The 26,880-nt window shown below is 36.7% G+C and overlaps 1 protein-coding gene across 1 annotated transcript; it reads left to right on the top strand.

The window, feature by feature from the left end:
* The first annotated feature begins 8,757 nt into the window (after positions 1-8,757).
* On the top strand, positions 8,758-24,655 carry TAAR1 (trace amine associated receptor 1). The gene is made up of 2 exons (XM_004044694.4): positions 8,758-8,810; positions 21,776-24,655. The coding sequence occupies exon 2, from the start codon at positions 21,902-21,904 to the stop codon at positions 22,919-22,921; it is 1,020 nt and encodes a 339-aa protein (XP_004044742.3). The 5' UTR covers positions 8,758-8,810; positions 21,776-21,901; the 3' UTR covers positions 22,922-24,655.
* The last annotated feature ends 2,225 nt before the right edge of the window (positions 24,656-26,880 follow it).

Raw genomic sequence — 26,880 nt, 5'->3', positions numbered from 1 at the left:
GCCCCTGACAACTGTATTCCTGAAAAGATGGACTGTCAAATGAAAAGAAGAGAGCATCTGAAGAAAGGGGAGGTGGAAGGAGGTCAGACAAAATCTTCACTAACTTTACTGTAAAAAATTGAGGGATGAACGGGAAAGAGGAAGGACCCTCATAACAGAGAATTCTCCTGAAGCCTGAAACACTTCTGGAACAGTTTCCAAGAAATAACCAATTACATCCCTGGTAAGCTTATAAAGAAGTTTATATACAGTGTTTTGTGGAGATAAGACTGTTTTCTTTTTATGCCAGCAGAAAATAGCTAAGCTTAAATGTAAGCATCTAATGCAATTGTAAAGACTGATATCCTTTTCCTTATTTTTGCCTCAGTCAACTGATTTTTTTAATATTGCAAATGATATTTTTACTTTAGTTATCTTTTGTATTTTTAGTGGAATGGACAGAAGAATCTTACCAGGAAAATGGCTTTGAATTCCCATCTTCTTGCTTTGATTAATGTTGGAAGTTCTCATAGTACCTCTTCTATAGTCTATATCAGGGGTCAGTAAACTATTTGTTGTACATAATGTTTTTTTGGAACACAACTGCACTCACTCATTTACTATTGACTATGACTTCGTTCATATTACAATGGCAAAGTTGAGTAGCTGCCACAGATCTGTGGCCTACAAAGCTTAAGATATTTATTTTCTAGAAATTGCTGATTCTTAGTTTGTGTAATAAGCAAAACCCCTATAAATATAAAAGTAAACATTTTACTCCTTGGTTATGCATTTCACAATTTATCATCACCTGAAAGGATTTGATTTTTTAATAGTGCTGGCTGATTATGCTACTTTTCTTCTATTATGATGGAAAACAGTCAATATTTGTGCCAGTTACACACCGGCCTGTGCATCTGCTTTCGGTACCTCTTTAACAGTCAGAGCATTTTAAGTACACCTGCGTTGATATTCAGTCCCCGTAATGGAACCAACCTCTTCACTTATAGGGCACCAAACTCTTTAATCACCTGAGACTGATTTCAAAAATAAAAAGTGCACCAAGCTCCCAAACTCTTCTTCTTATATTAATACTTTGTTACCCATAAACTCTGTTGTCATAAGCTAACTTGAGCTAAAATATCTGTTAATATTAGTGGGTGTAGTCCTCAGAGAATTTCTACTTCATTTATTGCTTTACATTGAAGGCACTGTGGGAAGTGTGAAATAAAGGATACAGCTGCAATCAATTATTATAATAAAGCACAACAGGGGATATGATACCTGCATTTTAAAAGAAAACTTCCCGAAAAAATACCTTAATACAAAGAAGCTGTTCTAAAGAGGTAACTTTGGGTACACTTGCCTATTATTGGGCAAGATGAGTTAGGGTAGATATCTTAGGTTCATGGGGTATTCAAGTTATATCACATGATCTCTCTAAATGTTTAATTGTGGTATAGTTGTATTGAAGTGATATGTAGAGGCGTGAGAACTGCAGTATATTTAGTCTGTGGGAAAAACTGAAGAGACTGATCACAAATAAGCTGGGAGGAAGGTAATCTAAAAAAGACTTCCTGCAGCATGACTTTGCAAAATGGGCCTTACGAAGTGGAATGCTGCGGAACAAGAAGGGCAAGACAAACTCATCTGAATTTGATTGCAGGTCAAAATTAGAATGTCAACCCTTTGACCTGGAAGGTAGAAACTTGGTCTTGCTCATGGTATTCAAAACACTGAGCACTGCGTCTGCCATCTAGGAATAGAAGATACTTCTTTGATAATTCCTGAATGGATGAATAAGTGAGTTAATGAAATAATAGATGGATGGAATAGAAGAGATAAAAGAAACAAAGGAGATTATCTATGACAATCTACTAACTTTACAGGTAAAGATTCTAAGGCCCAGATATATCTTCTAATGAGAGGTAATATTTTGAGCAAATACAGTGAGCATTGAAGCGAATAAAAATTCCAAGGTCCAAGTAGAGTTAACATCATCAAATATCAGTTCCATTCACAAAACCATTAATATAGCTAATATTGCATATAAGTATATGCAAGAAAATGTTTGTAGCACATCATTATGTAGTATATAAAAATACATTCCTAAGAAATAAAGATGATTAACTGTATTACAAGGCCATATGAAAAAGAAAGATAAAGTTCTAAGGAAGTGAAAGCATAAGAGAAACTGATTTTAATTGTAAGGTGAAAGTAACAAGTGAATTGAGTTTTGAAGGATGAGTAGATTTGGATACATTGGTGTTATGGGTTGAATAGTGTCCCCCAAATTTCATACATTGAAGTTTTAACCCCCAGTACCTCAAAATGTGATTGTATTGGAAGACAGGGCCTTTAAAAAGGTGATTAGTTAAAATAAGACTGCTAGGGTGGGTCTTAATGCAATCGCACTGGAGTCAGAAGAAGAGAAAATTTGGATACACAAAAAACACCGAAAATGTGTAAGACCATGTGAAATCACAGTGAGAATGCAGCCATGTGTTAGCCAAGGAGAGAGGACTCAGGAGAAACCAAACCTGGTGACACCATGATCTTGGACTTCCAGCCTCCAGAACTATAAGAAAATAAATTTCTGTTATTTAAGCCATTCTGTGTTATTTTATTATGGCAGCCCCAGAAAACTAATACAGTTGGGAAGAGGAGGAAGAGCAAGAAAGGGAAGGGTTTCTCTTCCTTTTAAGGCTTGTAGCCTCCTGTATTTCTTGTAAAATCACTTCTTCCATCACCCTGAACCCATGCTCCATCAAATACATCTTATTTGATCTTCACTCTTTCTTTCCTTCTGGTTCATCCTGCTGTCTGACAAACCCTTTCACATTTATTCTAATCAAACTTAACAAATGCTTCTGTTGGGAAAATATAATTTAAAACAAAATCTCCTCCCAACCCAGAAAACCATTCCACAAAGGTAGAAGAGAAAGAAAACATTTGTATTATGTGATGCACATCACAGGCAATCCACTAAGATATTGCGAAGACAAAAACACACCTCATTCTTTTATATAGGCAAGCAGATGCAATCCATTCCAGATATTGTGATGATTAATTTTGTGTGTCAACTTGATTGGGCCACGGGGTGCCCAGATATTTGGTTAAACATTATTCTGAGTATTTCTGTAAGGGTGTTTTGGGGTAAGATTAGCACTTAAATTGTAACGCAGATTGTCTTCCTAGTATGAGTGGGCCTCATCCATTCAGCTGAAAGTCTGAATAGAGCAAAAAGGTTGACCCTCCCCCAAGTAAGAGAGAATTCCTCCTGAGTGACTGGCTTTGAACTAGGACATTGGCTTTTTCTTACCTTCAGACTCAAACTGAGACATTGGCTATTCATGGGTCTCAGGTCTGCTAGTCTTAGGACTGGAACTACATCATCAACTCTAATGGGTTTCCAGCTTGCCGACTCACCCTGAACATCCTGAAACTTGCCAACCTCCATAATGCATGAACCAATTCCTTTTAATAGATCTCTTTCTTTTATTTCTCACAGTTCTGGAGTGTGGGAAAACCAAGATCAAGGTGTTGGTATATTTGGTATCTGGTAAGGGCCTGCTTTCTGGTTCATAGATGGCGCTTTCTCTCTGTGTCCTCACACGGTAGAAGGGGAGAACTGTATTCTCTCTAGCTCTTTATAAGGGAACTAATTCCATTCATAGGGGCTCCACCTTCATAACTTAATCACCCCCAAAGGTTTTAATTAGTTCCACCTCCTAATACATCCCATTAGGAATTAGGTTTGAACAAATGAATTTTGAGGGGCACAAACATTTAGACCATAGAAACATCCTATTTGTTCCATTTCTCTGGAGAACCCTGATGAATACACACATTTTCTTCAAATATACTATAACTAGTGCTTATGTAAGAGGACTTGACAGCACCATTTGTTACACATAATTCATCCTAAACCCACATGGTAGTTGGGGTAACCATCTGTGTTAGCTAACTGGTTTTAACCAAGATAAAAATCAACTACTCTTTATGACTAGAGGGAGTTTTGCAACTTGGAGCAAGTAGTAAGCTGAGGCTAGTTTCCTACCATCCCACAGAATCTGGGAGATCGGGTGCTATCTTCCTTAATGTTTACATTTCCAAGAGATGGTTCCCAGTCCTTGAGAAAGACATTCCTGGATCATAATGCTGACCAGAAGCTGAGTTAACATTAAAAAATTTACCTACATTTTAAAGAGACAGAGAGAGACCTTAAAGCACAAGTTTTCTAATGTAAAGACTCTTTGAAAAAGGGAAAGCAGGGAAAATCTCTTTTCTTATATTCTACAGGGCAAATGAAACCTCTTGTTTTTAATTTGTATTTGCTCTACATTTCCCTGTACTTCCCATTCCTTCAAACTATTATTCCATTTCTCACCTTCTTTTCATTGTCATATGTCTCAAAAAATTAATTTACCCTGGCTACCTTTATTTAATTAACATACACTATCTTCTCTATGGTCCACAATACTCCACTAACATTGCTTCCAAACCATTAATGACACCTTTTTAAATCCTTGACCATATGCTTGATCTCTATCCTTACTCTAACACTCAGTAACATTTTACACCATAACTTTATTAAAATTCTTCTTCCCCTCTTGGCTTTATTGGTCTCTTTTTTATCATCCAAATATCTGGAAGTATTTTACTTATATATTGACATTTCTTACAGTTCTGTCTTCCTCCCTCTTTCTTTCCCCTTCTGGGATTTCTCTTATCTTCTGCCACAGACAACTTTAACTATTACCACTAGGTGAATGCCTTCTGAATCAATACTGCAAGCTCTGAGATTTCTCCTTTGTGCTAGAGATGTGAATATTCAGCTAATCTGGTAGAAATCTGTCAGTCAACCAACCAGTAGTTAGGGATCACCTGCTATGTGCTAGGCCCTGGGGTTATAGCAGTGAACAAAGCATACAAAGTCTCTGTCTTCAGGCAGGTGCGGTGGCTCATGCCTGTAATCTCAGCACTTTGGGAAGCCGAGGCAGGTATATCCCTTAATCCCAGGAGTTCAAGACCAGCCTGGGTAGCGTGGCAAAACCTCTCCTCTACAAAAAAAAAAAAAAAAGAAAGAAAGAAAAAGAAAACACAAAAACTAGCTGGGTGTGGGTGTGGTGGTGCATGCCTTTAGTCCCAGCTACTCAGGGGGTTGAGGTGGGAGAATCCCGGGAGGTTAAGGCTACAGTGAGCCATGATTGCACCACTGCACTCCAGCCTGGGCAACAGAGGGAGACCCTGTCTCAAAAACGAAACAACAGAAACCAAATCTCTGCCTTCATGGAGTTCACAATATCTACAGGAATGTCCTATTCAATCGTCAAAGCAGTAGACAGTAGGCATGCATGTCCGAGGATGTAGATCATGTCGTCACTAAGACCCATTTGGTGATGGAGCTGATAATTAGCTTGAAATTCAGTGGGTTCAGAGAGTGGGAATTAAGATATTTTTAGGTTTTATTATTTTTTTAGGGGTATGTGTGTGTGTGTGTGTGTGTGTGTGTCCTTAACAGAAACAAAAAAGAAGCTTTATTTCGAATGCCCACAGTAAACATTCAAGACACTTTTGTTGATTAAAAAAGATGCTGAAATAAGAAGAACATTTAAAAACAGGATTGTTACTAACTAAAGGACTTTAATTGTCCACTATGAAATTAGTTTATTAAGATTAAACAAGAGTTTTTGTGTGTATTTTCCTATTCTAAATTTAGGTGGTTTGTGAAGTCTCCGAGGATTGTCTTTGCAGATTCAGCTTATATGTGGCCTCATGCATGAAGCCTGTCCTGGCTGCCACGAGCGGTTTCCAAATCCTTCTTCTGCTCTCTCATAACACAGCCTTTATATTTCCATTTAGCAATCCCTCTATTGTGCAATAAATATTTGTTTGTATGTCGATCTCACTATTAACTATACATTCCTAGAAGAAAAATCATTATCCAATTAAATAAGTTTTCCAGTTAAAAGAAAGATCAGGAGATGAAGAGAAGATTTACTGCCCTTGCAGTTTTGTAATTAGCACAGTGAAACTAAGAGAATTCCATATCAATGTAATCGTTTGATTTAAAGGCTTTTAAAAATGAATAATTAATTTATCCAGTAATTCAATGTTACTCAGTAAGCCAATATTTATTAAGCATCTACGGTTTGTCAAGCACTGTTTTTTTTTTAATTTTTTTAATTTTATTTTTTTATTTTTAGACGGAGTCTGGCTCTGTCACCCAGGCTGGAGTGCGGTGGCTCGATCTCAGCTCACTGCAAGCTCCACCTCCTGGGTTCACGCTATTCTCTTGCCTCAGCCTCCCAAGTAGCTGGGAGTACAGGCGCCCCCACCACCACGCCCGGCTAATTTTTTGTATTTTTAGTAGAGATGTGGTTTCACCGTGTTAGCCAAGATGGTCTTGATCTCCCGACCTCGTGATCCGCCCGCCTCGGCTTCCCATAGTGCTGGGATTACATGCGTGAGCCACAGGGCCCGGCCTGTCAAGCACTGTTTTAAGCCATGGCGAGAGACTAATGAACAAAGCAGACGAGAGCCTTGATTTCCTAGAGCTTAATAAACTCTTATACATGAGGTATTGTGCTTGCCTGCAAAGAAGACTGATTCCTGGTAAGACAGGAATATGTATGATTCAGGCAACATTAAACTCATTTTGAGAAAAGTGAATGACATTTTCTATGTACTATTAACAAGAACTGAACTTGGATATTATTCCTTGAACCAACCTTTCATATCTGGAGACTTCTGAAGCAGCAGTTACAATCACTTAGTAAAGGGTAATTTCACTGTAAGCCCTTTTGCTTGTTCTATCACTGCTTTTAATAATGGCTATTTAGGTCACAGCTGACACATTATTGGGTGCAGTGTTTCACCAGTGATCCCAAGGCAGGAGAATGGGGCAGCAGATCTCCATGGCTTCCTTCAGAAATACAATTGACACAGTTAATATTGCTTTGATCATGCTGTGTAACAAATGGCACCAAAACTCCATAGCTCAAAATAATAGCAACTTATGCTCATGAATCCATGGGGTCAGCTAGGGTGACTGGCAGGTGCTGCCAGGTCTTCATGCCCCTGTCTGTTCCACATGTCTCTCATCTTCCTTGGACAAGTGGCTTAGCCGGGTATGTTGTATTCCTGGTGATAGGATAAAGGACATTCATAAACATGTCCTCCCAAAGACTAGGTTTGGAACTGGAACATTTTTATCTCTGTTCACATTCTTTTGGCCAAGACATGTCAAATGGCAAAGTTCAAATTCAAAGGGCAAAAAATGTATTTTCTACCCCCAATGAAGGAAAGACAAAGGATGTGAGAAGGGTGAGGAACCGCGCCTGATAATCAATGTGTCATAATGATCCTTTAATCCCATGCAGAGTAACAGATAGTAATGGAAGAGAAACAGCCCTTGTCCAGCTCTTCGTTTTGCCATATTGGAGGATCTGGTTCCATGTAGAGAGGGTCATTTTGGAAATTTTATATATAAACACTTTTTCTTTTTTATATTTAATTTTTGATTTACTTACGTTCCCTATCTTTATTCTTTGCTTTATTCTTATATATCTTTGTTTTTTTCTCTTTTCTGTTTTAAAATAATTTTTATTTAATCAACTTTTATTGTATTCAAAAGTCTAAGTGTAAAAACTGATAAAATAGGACAGGTGCAGTGGCTCACGCCTGTAATCCCAGCACTTTGGGAGGCCTAGGTGGGTGGATCACCTGAGATCCGGAGTTCGAGACCAGCCTGGTCAACATGGTGAAACTCCGTCTCTACTAACAAAACACAAAAATTAGCTAGGTGTGGTGGCAGGCGCCTGTAATCCCAGCTACTTGGGTAGCTGAGGCAGGAGAATCGCTTGAACCAGGGAGGTGGAGGTTGCAGTGAGCTGAGATTGCGCCATTGCACTCCAGCCTGGGCTACAAGAGTGAAACTCCATCTCAAAAACAAACAAACAAACAAACGAAAACTGACGGGATAAATGTGTGTGACCATATAACATTTAAGATGGTGTTTTTCTATTGTGGTTAATAACATTACTGGGTTGTAATTTCCAGTAACTAAAAGAAGAAATAGAATAAAATAGGAAATATCAGACTGACTTAAACAAAGTAAGGGTATTTTTTAACGAAAAATTTTACATTTGTTATGGGTGCCTACCTACGTATGTACTGAATAAGAATATAAAGTGTATTTCTTCCTATAGTTGTGGTTCAAAAGTAGTTTGAAAGCCATTGCTTTAAAGTATTTTCTAAGTATAATATGTTATTGGGTTTGAGTACATTCTATTTTTTAAAAATATTCATTTGTTGGGTACAGGTCATCTCTTTTGAAAGCAAGTTGTTTTTTAAATGCTAGTTATTTTCTTTGTACAGGTGTCTAACAGAGAAGTACTTTTCTTTCAAATCAATCAGCAATTAAGTCAGTTTTAATGGACATGTGTTTTCATTTATGGGCTGTTAATGCATCGCTGTGGTTCCTGGTGGCCCACACTTGGAATTATTTTTAAAGTAGTTGTAATATTTACCTTCTATATTTAGCTTGCTCACTGCTAGCTTCCTGATGCTGGTTCAGAATAAAAGCTCCTCCCAGTGATATATCTTGATAACATATTGTTAGCTTGTTTCAGAAAGATTTATTATCAGCTTTTGTTTTGGATTTTAATATTTGCGTCATTCTTGTCTATGTGAACTGTGGCCTATCATACAGCAGCAGTGGGCTCTAGCCAGCAGCAGGTATCCAGGAGATTGATGCAGACTGGTCCCAAAGGCAGTGTTCCTGCTGTCTGCTCATCCACTGACTGTGTTCACTCTTACCTGAGCAGGTAGGTCTGAATTTGCTGAACAGCCAAACCAAATCCTAGAGACTAACCCAAAGGCCTAAAGTAGTATTTTACAGGAAGAATGCTAAAGATAATGAGATTTATCAATGGCTTGGTACTCATCCATCTGTTAAAATTTAGGATTATTTAGTGCGAAGATTAACAGGGGTTTTCTGTAATTTAGTTGCTTAGTAGCCCCTTTAGTAAGAGAAGCTAAAAGAATGGTTATAAATTTTTAAATAGCTTGCTTTACATGTCTTTTAAAAAGTGTTGTTTCTCTTTTATTAAAAATTCATTTATGGAAAGCTAGGACATTTGAAAAGTTGAAACTTTTAAAAAATCTCCTTTTCTTGTTAATGAAGAAAGAAATTCTATGCTGTGTACATTGGCTAGTTTTAACATCATGTAAGGAGCCCTTATAGATTTTTTTAGGTTTTACAATTACAATACGTCTTATTGTTACTATACACAAAACTAAACTGCAAAACCATAATCTTATTTGCACAAATATTATTTGTACAAATATATTTGGTAGGAAAAATCCCAGTACATTTTCAAATGTATTGTGTCATATTAACATAATCCCTTTCAACTTAAACTAAATTCAGTGTGTGTGTGTATACCTGCCATATATTAGATCAATTAACTTAAGAACCTTTTAGTTACATTACCTAAATCTGATTCATATTACTTTATGCACGTCAAAATAGCAGAAACACTTTCATGTATAGTACATTTATCATAATATTGCTGGTGACTGTTTCACTCTTATTTGTTGGTTTGTGTTGATGTAGGAGCAAACAAATGAATTTCGTCCCATTTCCTGTTTCTTTGAAACAGAAATGGTTCACTTCCAGCAATGTTTCATCTCAAGAACCATGACTTAAACATTTAAAAATGCTGTTTCCCCTCACCCTGGTCTCTTTCCCCCTTTAGAAATAAGTATTTTTCAAACATATTTTAGTATGTTTATTAAAAATACTGGAATTACAGAGCTGCAAGTATAGTTTTGGAGTAAAATTATTATTGTCTATTTTACATTTTATAATAGAACAAAAACAGGAAATGAGTTCAGTTCAGTAATTTAGCAAAAGTATAATTTTAGTACAAAGGTAAAATAGATAAATAAATTATGCAAAGAATTATACAAGTCAAAGAAACAAATAATACAAATTTATTGATAATTATTCACCAATAGTTTTTTAAAATGAAACTCAATTTATAAACAATACATTTACTTTTATTAAAAAAATTTCTAGTTATGAAAGTGAAACATTCCCACAGAAAGAAACTTAGAATATGTCATAGAGACGGAAAAGTAAATAAAATTCACCCATAATTCACCACCCAGGTAAAAACGTTGCTAAAATTTTGTGTTTTTTTTTTTGTTGTTAATCTTTTTGTGTGTTTTTTGAGTTTCAATCTCACTATCTCTGAGTAAACAATATTGAGAATTGGAGTATTCCATTCCATACTTATTTCCCATAATTACATAAATGCATGTGAGTGTGTATTCCTATTTATGATATTTTTAAATACTCTGCAAATGTTTTCTTTACTTAACAATATATTGACATATGATATTTTAGAATACATAATTGTATATTTTTAAGTAACCGGTAAATGTTTTTTCTTTACTTAAAAATATACTATTGACAACTTTCTGTCTCTATATAGAAAGAACCAGATCATTTTATTTAACATCTTGTTAAATACATATCATATGTCTACTGATATATATATATGTAAGTCTGACATCAAAGTTTAGATTATTTTACTTTTTTCTTTCGTTGCTATTACAAAAACAATTGCACTGAACGGAGTTGATTCAAACAATGTGAGCATTTTAAATTTTAAAAAATGCTGCTAGACCAACTGTCCAAAATTTAATTATAACTACGCATCTTTCCATCCAGTCAAGAAGTTTAACTTGCCAGCCCCTCAGCGCCCCTGATAACAACTAGGTGTTATTAAGATAGTTAGAATTTTAAGTTCCAGGCCAATATTAAGTGTTTCCTTGAAATTTATTTGTTTTTCATTTTGAATGTTCCTTTAACAAGCATTGTATTGTGTCATATTAACATAACCCCTTTCAATTTAAACTAAACCTTACTTTAGATATTAATCATTGTTGTTGCTTTTATTTTTCATCTCTTGCTATTTAGAAATTTTTGTTTTGATTTAATTTTTATATTGCTAGAGTATTTCCTAGAATTTCTCAGCAGGTGGCCATAAATACACTGTTACTGTCATTCTTTTACTCTTATATGATCACCCTTTTGACTGCATATAGGATTGTTGAATTGTCATCCTATTTCCGTCATAATTTCTAACCTCATTCTATTGACTTCTGGCTTCCAGAATGACAGAGGAGATGTCCTATACTAGCCTGAACTTCTTTCCTTTTAAAATAACCAGTTCTTTCTATTTGGGTGCTTATACAATTTTTTCCTTGATACTCAGAATTCAGAACCAGGCTAAGTATATGTGCATGAATTTTTTTTAAGGTTCTATGAGGCACAGAAATGAAAATGAACTCCTCAGTTCATGTGTTCATTCATTCAATTCTTTATTCCCTTTTGTGCTCAGTACATGTTGTAGATATTTTCAGGCCTTAGAGCTTCAGCAGTGAATAAAATACATGCCATTCCCTTCTGACATCCTACTTCTATATATATATTTCATCTTATTGTCTCTCCCTCCCCCTATTTATTTCTGTTTCTCCCTTTCCTTACCTTCTGCCTATAGTGATCCATTAGAGTGCATCTATTTAAATTTAAATATATGTGTATTCTTGACACAGCACCTTGATTTCCCTTGCATTACACTTGGATGTTTACTTAGTTGATGAACACTATCTACAAGATGCTATTATAAGCACTTTATAAAAATTAACTCATTCCAGCTTCATAAGAGCTCCAGAAAATAGTTTTTTTTGTTTTTGTTTTCTTTTTGTTTGGTTGTTTTTCACATGAGGAAACTGCAGCCTCTGGAGGCTGGGTAGTATGTTCAAGGTCACAGGACCAGTGAATGGCCCAGCCAGGACTTGAACCAAAGCAGCTGAGCACTAAAGGCCTGCTCTTCCTCACACAGCTCCAACCTCACAAGGGCAAAGCGTTCCATTTCCCCTGCTTCTTATCCCTCTGCAGTCACCATCTTCTCCATCTCTCTAACTAGTACCTCTGTTTTTCAAGCTGCTCAAGCCAAAGCCCTGTTACTTCCCTCCATGACTTTCTCTAAACCGACAATCAAGTCTATCTGCAATTCCTGCTGGCTGTTTCTTCAAAACATGTCCAAACGTGATCTCTCCTCTCCACCCTGACAAACATTGCTGTGCTCCAAAGCACCATCTTCTCTCACCAGGTGACAACTTCCATTGCAGAAGCTCCCTAATTGATCTCCTTGCTTATGTCTTTGCTCCTCTGCATCTGTTCTCAAGGCAGCAATCGGAGTGATACTGTTAGAAAAGTCAAATCAGATCGGGTGTGGGGGCTTACGTCCGTATTCCTAATGCTTTTGGAGGCCAAGCCAGGAGGATTGCTTGGAGCCTCAGGCATTCAAGACCAGTCTGGGCAACTTGAAATACCTCCTGATGGTACATATCTGTGGTTCCATCTATTTAGGGGGCTGAGGCAGGAGGATCTTTTGAGCCCCAGAGATTGAGGCTGCAGTGAACCATGATGGCACCATTGCACTCCTGGCTAGGTGACACAGCAAGACCTTGTTTCAAAAAAAAAAAAAAAAAAAAAAAGAATGAATGAATTTGTATTTCTTTGTTTTTTGGCTTAATGTATGTGAGACTCCTCTATTTTATCCACCAGATCCGTGATTCAGTCTTTAGTTGTGATTATTCTCTTTTATAATTCTTTCATGGGTTTTCAAAATGTCTGTATCATTTCTTTTGGTTTCAAATGTTTATCTGTACTCTAATTTTTAATCTCAGGTGTTTCTACTAAATTTTATTTAAAGTTCTTACTTTCCTGCTTCTATAGTAGCTGCCTTTTCTAGTTGACTTGGCCTCTCCCTGTGCTGCTACTGTATTTTGTTAAATGGCTTCTGAACTTTCATTGTTAGCTCATATCAGGGGTGTAGGATTTTTTTTGGCGGTCATGAAGACTGGGCTGTCAGAGGATGTCAGGAGGAAGTTTTCCTCTCACCTGCAGATCTATTTACAATGCTTGCTTCCAATTCTTTAGTGCTGTGACTTTCCTCACTCTTGATTTTTTAAAAATGTATCCTTTCATCAACTATATTTCCATTTTAAAACAAAATTTGCCAGAATTATTTTAAAGTGAATTCGATGCTTAATTTGTGCAGAGGTCATTATTAGTCCTTTCATGGCTCAGTTTCCCAATTCTTGAGATCCTAATTCTTATACCTTTCTCAAAGGATTACCTTAAGAGTATTATTAGGAGGTATTAGGTATAAGAATCTTACACCTCTCTGCAAGTAATTTGTTTCCTTTTCAAAGTATACATGGGTGCTATAAGCCCTTGAATATATCGTAAAGTCATATTTCCCATATTTAACATTTTGTGGTTTCAAACGTTTTCTTATTGTTCTGTATACAGTGCCCCATTTAATTAAAAGATACAGTGTTCCTGAGAAGTTTAAGGTCAGCCTATATTTGTTCCTGTAAAGGTATATTATTTTAGGGCTATGGATTTGTAGGAAGAGACCAAACTACACTTACTATAAAGTTAAATTCTAGACTGTTAGCTATAGATACAAGTACCTACCAGCTGTCTTAAATTAAATAAGAACATGACATAGAGCACGAGAGACCAGAAAATGTCAGCAGTGTCTATTTCCCCAGAAACACTGATGCGGACACATGACAGCCAACAGCACTCTCATCCAGGGTAGAATCTTGCTAGATTTGAAAGTGTGTTCTGGCTATAAGCACTGCTCTTTTAAAAGCTGGGCTTTGAAACACCTTTTGAGAATATCTGATCCTAACAACTATTCTTCCATTTAAGGACATGGTTAAAAACTTAAGGGTTTCTTGGTTCGGGAACCAAATGCAAAGTCAACATGTTTCCAATCCCAGGTGTAGAGAGAGAGAGGCTAGGGACCAGGTGTCTCCAGAAAACATTTTCTATATTTGAGGACTATTTAAGGGATTCACCTAGCATTTATGTTTTTTTTCCAGAACATTTTAAATGATTTATCTCCTTTGCCAATCATAGACTTGTGACCTTTCATAAACTCAAACTGGTTGTATTGGCTACCAGTGTTTTCTTTATGATGCTCCGATGGTCACCGATTGGGCAAGAACCAAATGAAACATTAAAAGTTTACCAAAGGTTTGAGTGTGATGGTTTCTGTGGGTTCATACAACTTTTATATAACGTTACCCAAGATCAATAAGAGATCGTAAAACAACAGTATATTTAGGTTAACACAAAGTTTAGTTGCAATTTTAGGTCCATATTTCTTTTAAATTCTCTCCCACAAATCAATCAGGGTATCATGTATTTTAGACTATTTATTATCAAAGCAAGCACAAGATAGCCATCAAAAGTTCTAGAGCAAAAAGTCACATTCTGGCATAGATTATAATGTCCCATGTCTCTGCCTCCAATTTAGCATTATGTGGTAACTGCAAAATTACCAGACAGAAGAAAAACAGTGTCACTTAAACAGACACACACAAACAATAACACACACAAAAACCCAAACACGCCGACCAGGCATTGAGATAGTGGCTTCTGCCTGGGTCAAAGACATTTTGTTTATTCTTAGTTTCCTTTAAGGTACGAAGTGGCCCCTACTTTGAATTGCCCAGAAACTTAACTGCTCCACATTTTTCTTCTTGGTGACTGCTTTTGCATGTCTATTTGGCTTGTGCATTCGGGTAAGGACACACTAGTATATATGCCTGGTGGAAGGCTCTTCACTGTTGCAACTACAGGCCACTCCACTGTCATTTTCTTGTCGGGATGCCAATTTCCTTGGGGGAAGGAGCAGAAGATCTTGATCTTTTCCTAAATCTGCTTTGGAGCTCAGGTGATTTTCTCCTGTACGAACTGGGCATGCTGAGAACCTCTTCGTCCAAACCTGCACAACCGCCGCCTCCCCTAGGCTTTGTTCATTAGGACACCACTGTTTGCAGCTTAGTTTTCAAAAGGCCTTGTCTCCCTGCCACTCCACCCACTACTCTGACTCTATGATTGCCTCTTTTGGGGGACTCTGGGGACCTCCTTTTCTTTTATTTGATGGTGAATTTCTCTTTGGTTCAATATCAGCTATTGAACCTACTCTCCACACCTTCCATAGAGTTCTTACCTACTCCTCACCTGTTAAAAAAGAGTGGTGAGGAGGAAACCAATCACTTCTTATTGGCTTAGAAGCTATGTCCTTGAGTCAATAATATAAAATAAACCAAAGAAAGGGGGAAAAATAGAAGCAAGTTCAGGTTGTGAAATATATATCTTCAGGGAAGCCAGGAATGCTTCTGTCCTTTTCTTTTATCTCGTATGTCTCTGGTTCAGTAAGGATGACTTCCCTTAAGAATAATGTCTGAGCCAGGTGCCGTGGCTCACGCCTGTAATCCCAGCACTTTGGGAGGCCGAGGCAGGCGGATCACGAGGTCAGGAAATCAAGACCATCCTGGCCAACATGGTGAAACCCGCCTCTACTAAAAGTACAAAAATTAGCCAGGCATGGTGGTGTGTGCCTGTAATCCCAGCTACCAGGGAGGTTGAGGCAGGAGAATTGCTTGAACCAGGGAGTTGGAGGAGGTTGCAGTGAGCTGAGATCCTGCCACTGCACTCCAGTCTGGTGACAGAGCAAGACTCCATCTCAGAAAAAAAAAAAAAGCAGAATGTCTGAAAGTCAGAAGCTTTATTTACACTTTTACCAAAAAAAAATTCATATCTCAATCACTTCTTTTTTAGTTTTTCACCTGAAGGCCAAAAGTATTTCATATAACCTCTCCTCTGAACACCAATGGAAAAAAAAAATCACCTAGCTTGTACCAGTCACAGAGCTCCAGATTTGTAGTTCTCTTTGCTGCCTTGTCTATAAAAATAGCAGTAATAACTCACTTATATTAAAATAGTTACTCATGATTGAAAGTATACAGAACTTGATGAATTTAAGTAGGTTATAGATGGGCAGAATACAGCCTCACATACACACACTACTGTAGGATTACATCAAGTTCTAGGAGACATTGTGAGAAGTGTGGTCTTAACATCAGGCAGGCACAGATGCAGCATGTCACCATGCAGGTTTCTTTGGCCCGATAGGGGCGCATGGCTGACAATGTCTCAGTATTGGCTCTGGGCATATTTTTTATGCCCCTGTTCTTTTACATTTGAGACTCATGTTCTACCATTCTGGAAGAATTTATGTGAAAATGTATGTACTTATGTGATCACTTTGGCTGCTTGTTGGGGATACTTTCTGTGGAGAGACAGGAGAAGAAGCAGGGGAACCAGCTGGGAGGTTATTAGATTAATCTGGAGATTGTTGGTGGCTTGGACCAGGATGGTGATAGTAGAAATGACGAGAAATGATCTGATTCTAGATAACTTTTTAATGAAGGGCCAAGATCATTTATTGATGAATTGGATATGTTGTTGAGTGCGAGAAGCTAAGAATTAACTAAAAGTTTTGGATGGAGGACGTTCAAGAATAGAGTTGTCATGTTCTGGATATGTAGAGAGCAGGAGGAGAAGCTAGGCACAGGAGGGAGGTCAAGGGCTTGGCTTTAGACAAGTTAAGTGGTGATATCCTGTGGGCAGCAGGAAATACTAGTCCAGAGTTCAGAGGGAAGGTCAAAGCTGGAAGTATTCATTTGAGACTCATCAGCATGTAGACTATGCCATAATACAGCATGAAATCACCAAGGGAGTGGTTATGAATAGGAAAGGGAACTGAGGACTGAGACTTAGTGCCAGTGAGATGAAGAAGAACCGTAACAGCCACTGACAAGAGCAGCTTGTGAGGTAGCAGAACCACAAGGGGGTGGTGACCCAGGAGCTGAGGGAAGAAATTGTTTCAAGGGGGAATTGAAAGGCCAAGCAAGAACTTGAGGCCTGATAACTTACCACTGGGTTTAGTAATGTAGAATAACTTAGTTAAGAACTGTTTTGGTGGAGTATTGATGATGAGATTCTCATTACAGTGAATTTTAAGAGATAGGATTAGAGGAATTAGAGACAGGGAGTATAAATGACTCAAAGGGTTCCTTTCTGATAAAGGGGTAGTCGATAAATGAAAGAAGATGTGAGCTTCAATAATTCTTTTAAGGTGGAAAGTATTACTGCATATTTGAGAGTGAAGGTATTTGGAAGAGAACCACTGAAGATGCAGGGGAGAGAGAGTTGGAGGGTATATCTTGGAATAGGCATAAAGAGATGGGTATGGGGCACATCTGAGGAACGGCCTGTGATGGGAGAGAGTCCATTCATTTACAGTAATTTGCAGCAATAAGGGAGTGGGCTGAATATGTAAACAGGTATAGGCTGGAGGGATGTGGACATTCTCTTCTGATTGCATCACTTTTTTCAGTGAAACAGAATGCAAAGTCATTAGGTGAGAGTAAGGACGTGAATAAGTATTTGAGATTCAAGAAGGCATGAAATAGTCATCTCAGAGAGGAGAGGAATGAAGGTAACAGGGAAATGGAGTAGGATTCCTGAGCAATTGTAATGGCCCATTTTTGTTACGAATTTAAAAGAAGGCTATTGTGTGTTTTTCTATGCCACATTCAGTGTGCCGGAGTGAAGTGAGAGGAAAACTGCATTTAACCAGTGTTCAAGTTTAGCCAGGAAAGTATGTTAATGTGAGAGAGCTTAAGATAATGCCAGGAAATACTGGAATCTAAACTGAGTAAAGAGGTAGACATGAGTAAATGAAGGACAGTGGAAAGGTGTGTAAAATAAATGAATTGAGGGCTTCAAGGGAGTTGAAAAATTGTTGGAAAGGAAGCACATGGGCTGGGAGGACAGGATGTGAAGCTTGAAAACAATCATTTGGATGACTCTTGTCATTGACAATGACATCCCGGGATATGACTATGGAAGGTGAGATGAGATGGAGGCGAGTCTATGATTGTTAAAAGATAGAGGTCAATGAACTAAGAGTCCATTATTGGAAGGATCATTTAGGTGGACAATAAAATTCCTGAGAACTTTAGCAGGAGTAGTGTTACGGACAGTGACAGTAAGCCAGGAGCTCATATCTTCAAGAAGTACAGAGAGATGACTTGGGAGTCTGTACATGCCTGCAATAGGAGGAAGTTGGTGTGGTTTGTGTCCCCACTCAAATCTCATCTTGAATTGTAGTTCTCATAATCCCCATGTGTCATGGAAGGGACCTGGTGGGAGGTAATTGAATGATGGGGGAAGCTACCTCCATGCTGTTCTCATGATAGTGAGTGAGTTCTCATGAGATCTGATGGTTTTCTAAGGGGCTTTTACCCCACTTCACTCTGCACTTCTCCTTGCTGCCACCATGTGAAGAGGAATGTGTTTACTTCCCCTTCTACCATGACTGTAAGTTTCCTGAGGCCTTCCCAGCCCTGCGGAACTGTGAGTCAATTAAACCTCTTTCCTTTATAAATTACCCAGTCTCAGGCAGTTCTTTGTAGGAGTGTGAGAATGGACTAATACAGAGGTATAGCATGAAGACATGAACTTCAAAGCTTGCAAGGGGTTAGAGGTTAGGGTGGAAAGATCTTCAATGGCAATGAGTGTAAGTGGACACTTACTCTTCCTCCAGATCATATAATATGAAGAGGTACAAGGAATGTAGGAAAGAAAACAGCCGCCATTGACAAGGTTGCTGGGGAGAAGGTATCCTGAGGAGAGAGAGTTTTAGTTAGAAAAAAGAGTGGGAAGCAGATTTAAAAAAAGAATTTTAGGAAATGGAATAAAGACCACGAGTCCCCAAGGGCACTCTTGGAAGGGTTTTGTGAGTAATACCACAATGGGAAATTGGTTTGGATTAGGAAATGAGTAGAGTAGTATAGAGATGAAATTCTGAGCAATTAGGGATGGGTGGTTAATGGAATCCGGGACAAAGCTTATGATAGGGTTAGTGTTCATGACCTTCTGTTGGAAAGTTGAGGCACTCTGCCCAGGAGTTCCTGCCTTGCTAGACAGATCTATTTTAAACTATAAGTTCTATCAACATATTTTTAATTCATATGTCATTTTCAAACATTAGATGATTAGATCATTTACACAGAACTGTTTACTTAGTTAGGTAATCAAACAGCAATTTGTTAACTTCCCATATTGCTATTGTATATTCAACCTGGAAACTTTGTATATACAGATAATAATTATCTCTAGCTTGTAAATTCTTAAAGCTGAAAGAAAAGAAACAAAAACACTATTTTGCCAGGTCCTTAGATAAGCTTTCAACTCACAATGTTGTCATAGAGCACTTAAACAAATAAATCTATTCAAAAACAATTTATAACACTTCAAAAAGCACTCATACAATGATGTTTAATATTCTTTAAGTTGGGCAGACAAATTATTCTACAGATGTGGCATTCATACTATCAACAATTTCTAAGATACTGTGCCTAAGGCTTGATTTCTCTTAAACCAGTATGTGCAAATATGAGCTTGAGGTAACCTCTGAGTCATTTTGGTCAGAGCCACAAAAAACAAGGCCTATGAAGTTGCCAGATGGCGTTTTCATCTTCTGTGAATTTCCTCTTCTAAAAGTGAAATTTGTATTTTGCTTTATTTCCACCTTCCCTTACTTCTTTTTGAACCCTAGTTCCTACTGAGAGTCCCTACTCAATATGACATCAGGAAGAAATGTTTTTAAGAGTCAGGAATAAATAAACACTTCTGAACAGTGATTTTGAGTGTTGTGTGTTTCCTTTAGTAAGTCAACAAATAAGTAAAAGAAAGAAGGAAAAGAGAGGGAAATAGTGGAGGAAAAGTCTAACTAGAAAATATATAACTTAACTGATTGAGTTTAGTTAAACGCAAACTTAAATTTCATAGTAAGAAATCCGTCATTGTTTTAATGAAATAATAATTGTAATTCAAATATTGCTTAGTTTAAATAACAGTTTTTGTTTGCTGTTTAGCTTCTATCATGGAATGAGCCTGTGTGTCTTTTTAAATAAATCTTACAGATTTATTTGGTATAAATATGTTTCTGTCTGGGAATAGAAGACCAAAGGAGATTAGGGGAAAAATGTTTCAAATTTATTAAAATATACATTTTCATACCTAGATATTGCATTTCTCTCATTCTAAACCATCAGCCCAGAGGGAAGGGAAAAAGATAAAAAGGAACGCAGACTCCTGGAATTCTAGGAATTGTTGCTGTTTTCTAGCATTTTCCTACCAAAGTGATAGACTATAGGACTTCATTGCCAGAAATTTGTACTCTTCCCCAAGCTCTTTCTCCTTCCTTCCTTCTTTCATTCCTTCCTTTCTTTCTTCTCTTTCTTTCTTTCTTTGTTTCTTTCTTTTTCTTTCTTTCTTTTTTCTTTCTTTGTTTCTTTCTTTTTCTTTCTTTCTTTTTTCTTTCTCTTTCTTTCTTTCCTTTCTCCTTCCTTCCTTCCTTTTTTTCTTTCTTCCTTCCTTCCCTCCTCCTCTCGCTTCCTCCCTCCCTTCCTTCCTTCCTTCTTCCTTTCTTTCTCTCTCTTTTCTTTCTTCCTTTCTCTCTCTCTCCCCCCTCTTCTCTTTATATATATATATGTACATGTCTGTGTATGTGTTATATATATGTGTGTGTGTGTGTGTGTGTGCATGCATATGTGTGTGTGTAAGTCCAAGTTCTAGAATTTAGCTCAGAATTACAGGGTCATATAGAAACAAAAGGGACAGTTTCAGACTGAGTCCCCTGGAACTTTGAGGTTCTTCAGTGAAATACAAGAAGAGGAGGCCTAGTAGAAGATGCCTACTCATAATAATTTTTTTTACCTGTTTTATAAAGTGAGATTTATTGGATTTCAGAACTTAAAAACTAAAAAGGTTGTGTACCTTGCCCACAGCTCACATGGAAACTCCGCTTCCCTGGGCTCTCACCTCAGTGCTCTTTGCACCATGCCACTTCACTTCTTACCATAGACTTTAGTCTGTATATCAAAAATCCTTAATAAGTGGGACCACAATATCATTCCTCACTAGTAGGTGCCATTATTTAAGACATCATAAATTCTTATATGAAAATTTAAAGCTTAATTTTTAAAAATTGACCTCAAGTTGGTTCTTTCTGCAATAGAGAGAAAGACTGGACTGATATCAAAGAAACTGAACTAGTAATTGAGACCACAGCTCATATTCAAGCTTTAATGATTTGTGAATTAAACTTCCATTTCTTGCCAGTAAAATGAGGTTAATGAAGCATGTCATGTCTTCCTTACAAAAAATGATGTTGGTCTTATAAATGTCAAATAAAACTGTAACTGAAATAATGCATGGAATATATGTAGAAGTACTTTGCAAGCTGCAAATAAATATATGTAAGCTTCTTCTTATTACAATTAATTATAAAATAAGAAATATATAACTTACGTATGACCAAGTGCAGAAGTGGGCACTAGTGCGTATTAATTCTGCACAAGAGGCACATTTAAAAGACTTCTTGTCTTTTTCATAAACATATTTTAATTCTAAATTTTCTGGCAATTTCTTTCTACCCTTTAGAATGTAAGTCTCCCCCACTAGACTGGCTTCCTATGGACACAGATTGTTTCCATAGATTAAGATGTGTGATCACAATCATCATATGATCTTCTCTGACCTACAAATGTGGCAGTTTCATATAGTTCAACCTAATAATTTAGCTTCGTATTTCTAGAAGAATGTCCAGCTCCAGGTAAAAGTTTTTAAAAAATTGCTGTACTGAACTATTGAATGGAACTTGGAAATAAAGTTCCTTCCAAAATAACTATTCTTCAACAGGGAGTAATAGGTAAATGTGTTAGAAGTGAGAGGACTCAAATTGCCAGTGATTTACTCTTTTATTTTTCCTCCTAGGTTTCTGGGATAAGTATGTGCAAATAAAAAATAAACATGAGAAGGAACTGTAACCTGATTATGGATTTGGGAAAAAGATAAATCAACACACAAAGGGAAAAGTAAACTGATTGACAGCCCTCAGGAATGATGCCCTTTTGCCACAATATAATTAATATTTCCTGTGTGAAAAACAACTGGTCAAATGATGTCCGTGCTTCCCTGTACAGTTTAATGGTGCTCATAATTCTGACCACACTCGTTGGCAATCTGATGGTTATTGTTTCTATATCACACTTCAAAGAACTTCATACCCCGACAAATTGGCTCATTCATTCCATGGCCACTGTGGACTTTCTTCTGGGGTGTCTGGTCATGCCTTACAGTATGGTGAGATCTGCTGAGCACTGTTGGTATTTTGGAGAAGTCTTCTGTAAAATTCACACAAGCATCGACATTACGCTGAGCTCAGCCTCCATTTTCCATTTGTCTTTCATCTCCATTGACCGCTACTATGCTGTGTGTGATCCATTGAGATATAAAGCCAAGATCAATATCTTGGTTATTTGTGTGATGATCTTCATTAGTTGGAGTGTCCCCGCTGTTTTTGCATTTGGAATGATCTTTCTGGAGCTAAACTTCAAAGGCGCTGAAGAGATATATTACAAACATGTTCACTGCAGAGGAGGTTGCTCTGTCTTCTTTAGCAAAATATCTGGGGTACTGGCCTTTATGACTTCTTTTTATATACCTGGATCTATTATGTTATGTGTCTATTACAGAATATATCTTATCGCTAAAGAGCAGGCAAGATTAATTAATAATGCCAATCAGAAGCTCCAAATTGGATTGGAAATGAAAAATGGAATTTCACAAAGCAAAGAAAGGAAAGCTGTGAAGACATTGGGGATTGTGATGGGAGTTTTCCTAATATGCTGGTGCCCTTTCTTTATCTGTACAGTCATGGACCCTTTTCTTCACTACATTATTCCACCTACTTTGAATGATGTATTGATTTGGTTTGGCTACTTGAACTCTACATTTAATCCAATGGTTTATGCATTTTTCTATCCTTGGTTTAGAAAAGCACTGAAGATGATTCTGTTTGGTAAAATTTTCCAAAAAGATTCATCCAGGTGTAAATTATTTTTGGAATTGAGTTCATAGAATTATATATTTTACTGTTTTGCAAATCGGTTGATGATCATATTTATAAACACAACATAATGAACCACATGCACCAACCACGTGGATTTTTTTTTAAAATCAGTTACTTGAGTCAAAGTATGTATGGTGAGTTAAATTATGATGCTTATAGGTAATTTCCTATTTGGGACGTAGTAGGTATACGCTTCTCCATTCTTATCACACATAATGGAACTTTGCAAATCCAGTATTTAAAGGCCTACATTTTATATAACTTTTCCTGCCCTTAGAAGAACTGCCATGAGTTTACTGTGGTACCTTAGTCAGCTGTTCAGTGGTGGAAACTATAGGGCTGAATTTGAGGATGCAAATCAGAATGATTTTGTCATATACGTATACATGTCCTTGTCACATATGTGTACATGTCTTTTAGCAAAATCAACTAAAAGTACACACATTAAATGTTACCACTAAATAATTGTTGACACATAATTTATTTGTATTGTTAATATATATTCCAATCCTTAAATATCTTGATCGTCACATTTTTAAATTATGTTTTTCTGATTCTCATGCTTCTAAGAAATTTGAAAAATAAAGGAAAATATAAAAATAAAATATATACAAACCAAATGAAATTAAAAAATGTTATTCATAGTATACTTCCTGGTAAGAATTATATCATCTAAAATTCTTTGTTTTATATTAATATTTCTGTTTTTCAACTTTTATTTTGGAGTCAGGGCATATGTGCACATTTGTTAACTAAATATAATGCATGATGCTGAGGTTTGGGCTATGAGTAATCCCTTTTTGTGGCTGTATAACGTGACTTTGCACAGATGTACAAATATATTTTTAACCATTCCCTATTGTTAACAATTCCAGTTGTTTCTAACTTTTCTAAAAATAATATAAATTAAATGAAATTCCTGCTTTTTACCTGCCACTGAAGTCATGAAAATGTCTAGAAGGATTTTACCATGTCTTAAGGTCATATCTGGCATGATAGGGTTCAAAACACAGGCTACCTGGTATTAAACAAATTCACTTTGCTGGGCTCCACAATACACAGAAGGAGAAGCAGTCATCCATCAAAGTAGCTAAACATGAGGGCCAACAAGAGGTATAATCAGACTAGATGTACCATGGCTATTTAGATGGCATATATAAAAATACAAAAGAGGAACAAATAATGGTTTCAAATAAGATTCTCTAAAGGAAGTGGGCAAACATTCTAAATTACAAGCATTCATCAGCAATTGAGCTTATGAATACAAACTTCACATGGTCTGTTTCAGATTGAGTATCACCGGGGATTTGGATTTACCTTCTGCTCATGAATAAGTTAGGGTAAGGCAAATGATTTTAAACGTAACTAAATGCACACTGCTGCGTATAAATTTCTGTTTACAAATCTGAGGATCTCCGGAGGATATGTGAAATCCTTCCAGAAATTATAGTCTGTTTCTGGAGTATATATTTTGTTTCAATGATCTGTATCAATTTTTGCTCTAGTACTTTTAAAAACATTATGTTTTATGTTTTTAATTTAGTATACGCAAGACAAAATAAGTAGTGTCCCTAACCACTCTCAGTTTCAGAAGAGTTTTTTTCACCTGTGAGACCAGTTTGACTTTTTTCACCTGTGAGACCAGTCTGTCAAATTTTAAAAAGGAAACAAGCATTTAGTGAGTTTTCTATACTTTACAGTAATTTTATGTGCTTTTCTTCATTTGCTCCCATAATTCTTCTTAAGATTACTCTGAAGTGTTTTGTGCTTTTCTCTATGTATGTTTTGCCTATTCTGAATTTTTTTCTAAAACCATTATGTTTTCTATGTAATCATTACTGCTGGTTATATAATAAAGTTTATATTAGCTTTTCAGTTGGCTCGTTTGGGTTTTCATTATACAAATCGTGTTATCCTCAAACAAGGCTAAGTTTTATCTTCTTTCCAATAATTATGATTCTGATTTATATTCCTTACTGTACTTCATTAGTTAGAATTTCTAAATCAGTATTGATAATGGTGATAACAATCATCTTTGTCTTACATTTACTTTAAAGTATTATACAGGTTTTAGCATTGATTCCACATTTATCTTGGGACAAGTTCATGACTCAAATAATTTTACATTTTTCACTCAGTACTAAAGCTCTTACAGTCTATTTTTATTGTAGGTTCTGTTTTTAATATTCATAATAAGTAATAACTGCCCCTCTCAGCAAAACAGAAAGAAAGGTTTGCTTCGTCTTTCCATATTCCCAGCTTTGCTGTAGCTTCCCTTTCCTCATGAGAGGTGTTTTTGTCTTTTGATTTTCCGGAGTCTATATAACAACTGGAATCCAATTCACTTTTGAGGTGCTTTTTATTCCAACTAGTATTAGTTCATTGCAACTATAATAAAAAGATTGACCCCCTGCCTCTCCCTTTAACTAAACAGATGAGTAAATTACTGATATTTTCAGAATTTTCTCTAGAATTTGAGTCTCTAACAAAGGGATAGAAACAGTGATTCTTAGCAGAATAATTAGCAGAAAACAATGAAATCATGTGGGTGTCCATTTTATCCAAGCGGTAAGATCATTGAGCAGATTGCTCATGTTAATATCAAGGTTTCTTTCTTCCCAGACTCCAGAACTACCCACCTGTCTGTTCATTTCCAAATTCAGTTATCCAGCATGGATTCCACGAATCCCAGATAGCCTGCTAATTAATTCCTCTTGAGAATAGCTTTTGGTTGCATCCACAGAAAGAACCTTAAGTTGACATACAAGATTATAGCAAACACCAAGAAAGCAATTTCAATGACACTCCTTCCCCAGGTCAAGATAACTTGCAATCAAAACGGTCTCAACCTCCACCCTCTTCTCAAAGAGGAATATTCATATAAATTTCCACTCCAGATCAGTAAAAGAAGTGTTAGCAAGGAAGTTTGTTGGAACTGATTTATTAGCAATAATAATAATGCCGTCTTAAGAGATCAGTGAACTGGAGTCCATCTTGATTTTGAAGTCAGTTCTTGAAGTCAATAATCCAATCTTTAGAGACTCATAAATATTTGCCAAAAAAGTAGTGCAAACCAGATGAACTCCAATTCATTGTCCATTCTGATGAGCCACAGTGTCCCTTTAGTTCCCAAGAAGAACTTGAACATTAAAGGTGTAAAGAAACATTCAGAATGATTTATGGTTCTAAATTTAGTAGATGATAAAGTGTACTGACAAAATTATTTAGTAGTTGAGATATGCACTCAAAATGTAGATGATGTAAGAATCAGATTGAGAGTTTTGTTTTTTGTCTTTTGCTTTTTTAAAAAGATAAAGTACATATGCATTTTCCAAAGTGCTTTAATATAATTCACTGAGTACGTGGCCAGATATTAAAAATATTGGAAGTAAACTTGACAGATCCTCACCTTCTTCTCCACATCTCTCTTCCTCCTAAACCTCCTGCCTCAAGCCTTTAAGCTCCCAGTGAACTTAGGCTGCTCTAACATTCATTCCATTGAGGCTGGTTCTGTTGTGATTCACATTAGCTTCAGCATTTCCTTTGTTTCTTTCATTTTTCACAGTGGGAAGACATTATTGACTCACACAAATTAAAATGTTCTCAACAAATTTATAAATTAAAGTGATGTAGGAGCTTAAAATTAGGCCACCCACAATGATTTATCAATGGCAGGTATCCCTCTTTTTTTAATTATACTTGTAGTTCCAGGATACATGTACAGAACGTGAAGGTTTGTTACGTAGGTATACATGGGCCATAGTGGTTTGCCACACCCATCAACCCATCATCTACATTAGGTATTTCTCCTAATGCTATCCCTCTTCTTGCCCCCTACCCACTGACAGGCCTCGGTGCGTGATGTTCCCCCTCCCTGTGCCCATATGTTCTCATTGTTCAACTCACACTTATGAATGAGAACATGCGCTGTTTGGTTTTCTGTTCCTGTATTAGTTTGCTGAGAATC

The sequence above is a fragment of the Gorilla gorilla genome, chromosome 5 (genome assembly GCF_029281585.2).
Source record: "Gorilla gorilla gorilla isolate KB3781 chromosome 5, NHGRI_mGorGor1-v2.1_pri, whole genome shotgun sequence".
In the NCBI taxonomy this organism is placed as follows: domain Eukaryota; kingdom Metazoa; phylum Chordata; class Mammalia; order Primates; family Hominidae; genus Gorilla; species Gorilla gorilla.
This window is presented reverse-complemented; position numbering and strand designations above follow the sequence as displayed.

Bases quoted from the DNA above. Each gene is read 5' to 3' on its own strand.
- TAAR1 (XM_004044694.4), top strand. From the start codon at position 21,902: ATGATGCCCTTTTGCCACAATATAATTAATATTTCCTGTGTGAAAAAC.